We start from the raw sequence: 2,252 nt of genomic DNA, 5'->3' as shown, positions 1-2,252 counted from the left end.
TTATCAATTTATAAACAGACCCATGAGATCCACCAATCTCAGCCGTCCAAAGAGTCCTTAATCTACGCATAACCTTTCCCTGATAAACTTTCTCTCTTTTTGGCCTATAAATAGTCCCCTCATTGGCCTGACTTCTCCAACCTATTCTCATTGCTTCCTTTGCAACTCTCCCTTGTGTTTGCACTTTGAGTTTTGAACTTCTTTGCTATCAGCATGGCTGAGGAGCACCACCAACGCCACCACTTCTTCCACCACAAGGAGGAAGAGCCACAGCCTGAGGCGGTCTACGCCGAGTCCGGCTACGTCTCGACTGGCAACGGCTATGAGCAGACCACTGAGGTCTACGTTGCAGAGCCGCCGGTCGACTACAGGAAGGAGGAGAAGGAGCACAAGCATCGGGAGCATCTTGGCGAGATTGGAGCTGTTGCTGCTGGTGCTTTTGCTGTGGTAAGTTAATTCAACCAAGTGATGGCAACCACCCTTTGGTGCGTTCATTTTTTATTTAATGTATTATTACGAAAATATCGTGTGACAAATTCAAAATTTTCAATGGTAATTGGTAAAAACTATTTGAGAAGCCATGTTCATTTAAAACTATATATATATATATATATATATTTGCTACAATCAATTGTAAATACAACCAACTTATCAAAATGTCTCACTTTTTTTTTAGTTTTTTTTGTTACATCTAACAACATAGATGTGATCTGTATATTTTATTTAGTAAGAATCGACTTTTGGTTCGCCAGAATCCAACCTGTATACAGGTTTGTTTGGCAATTAAAAAAATCAACAGGTATGGATGTATCAAAATTTTCCAACTCAGAGGAACATTTTTTTTTTGCCGAAAAAACATCATCCAGGAGTTGATTCTACTAAATCGAGCATGCTTTTATTTATTTATTTATTTGATATGCGAGCTGGGGCCCTTATCATTGTGCAACCCAACCATCCAGCTATCTCTTTGGCCCATATGTGTGTCTATATATAAACCATGATAAAATTATATTTTCAATGGTGATTGGAGAATTGGAGAAATTCTATATTCAAAAGGCCATGTCCATTTAAAACTTTATTAAAAATAGTTACTTTATGTTTAGAGTACCACGCACACACACAGGTGTGTGTATAAATCCCTCCTACTTTATAAGAATTTGCTATAGAAAAAAATTCACCAATGACTATAGCAATCTCGATTCTCGTGCCTTTTAATCCTCTCACCATTGCCTCCCACACTGGATAAGTATATTTTTGAATTGTTAGTTTTGCCTTTTCCGAAGTTCAAGTGATAATCATGTTACAGGTTATTTTATTTATTTATATATTTTTCTCACTGGGATAAACTGCTGAGCAAGACCACAAACTTTACATATGGAGATTTCTAGTACATGAAAAATCAAGGGCATGTTTGGCATCACAGAAAACACGACCAAGTTCATGAGCCACCAACAACAAGAACACTAAAATTCGTGAACTTGGTCATGTTTCGTGTGCTCTAATGGAGCCCGGGGGTAGGTTGTGCCTCATCTTTGGTAGTGTTTCATGCAACTTCAATACTTTATCCACGAAATTACTTTGGAGTTCGTGAACTTGATCATGTTTTACCCCGAGTCCATATCATAGGCTCAGTGATCTTGGAGTGGATTGACAATTATGATATCCTAATCCATTAAACCTAGCTTAGACTTGGTCCACTAGGGTCGAACCTAGGAAAATCTAAATTGGCTAGATCCTTGAGTCAATGCTCATGGAAATAAATTAAAAAATTCACTTGGTTTTGTGCAGCATGAGAAGCATAAGGTAGAGAAGGACCCAGAGCATGCTCACAGGCACAAGATAGAGGAGGAGATTGCTGCTGCTGCCGCAGTCGGCACCGGCGGGTATGCATTCCATGAGCACCATGAGAGGAAAGATGCCAAGGAAGAGGGTGATGATGCATCCGGGAAGAAGCACCACCATTTCTTTTAAGTTATTGGTCTTGTTCTTTTAGTGAACTAATTGCAGGTGATGGAGGTGCAGTTCTCTGTACTGGTGCTGTCTCCTGAGGTTTCTAATAAAGAAGATTGAGTGTCTTGTGTGCGTGTGTTCCGCTTCTAATTTTCTTTGTTAGTTAGTTTTTATATGAATAATATTGGGTATATTCATATCACTGTGAATGAAAATACTTGAGAAAGCTTGAGATGATCATCTTGTTATTCCAACCTAGTGAAAACAGGATTTCAGAAAAGAGAATTCAAGCCTAGAGGCAC

General features: G+C 38.9%; 1 protein-coding gene across 1 annotated transcript; it reads left to right on the top strand.

Moving 5' to 3' along the window:
• The first annotated feature begins 213 nt into the window (after nucleotides 1-213).
• Nucleotides 214-2,051, top strand: LOC149837988 (abscisic stress-ripening protein 3-like). The gene is made up of 2 exons (XM_090006305.1): nucleotides 214-447; nucleotides 1,789-2,051. Exons 1-2 carry the CDS (start codon nucleotides 214-216, stop codon nucleotides 1,969-1,971), a joined length of 417 nt encoding a protein of 138 aa, XP_089862431.1. The 3' UTR covers nucleotides 1,972-2,051.
• The last annotated feature ends 201 nt before the right edge of the window (nucleotides 2,052-2,252 follow it).

The sequence above is a fragment of the Nuphar pumila genome, chromosome 5, assembly GCF_984573655.1.
Source record: "Nuphar pumila chromosome 5, dmNupPumi1.hap1.1, whole genome shotgun sequence".
NCBI lineage: Eukaryota > Viridiplantae > Streptophyta > Magnoliopsida > Nymphaeales > Nymphaeaceae > Nuphar > Nuphar pumila.
This window is presented reverse-complemented; position numbering and strand designations above follow the sequence as displayed.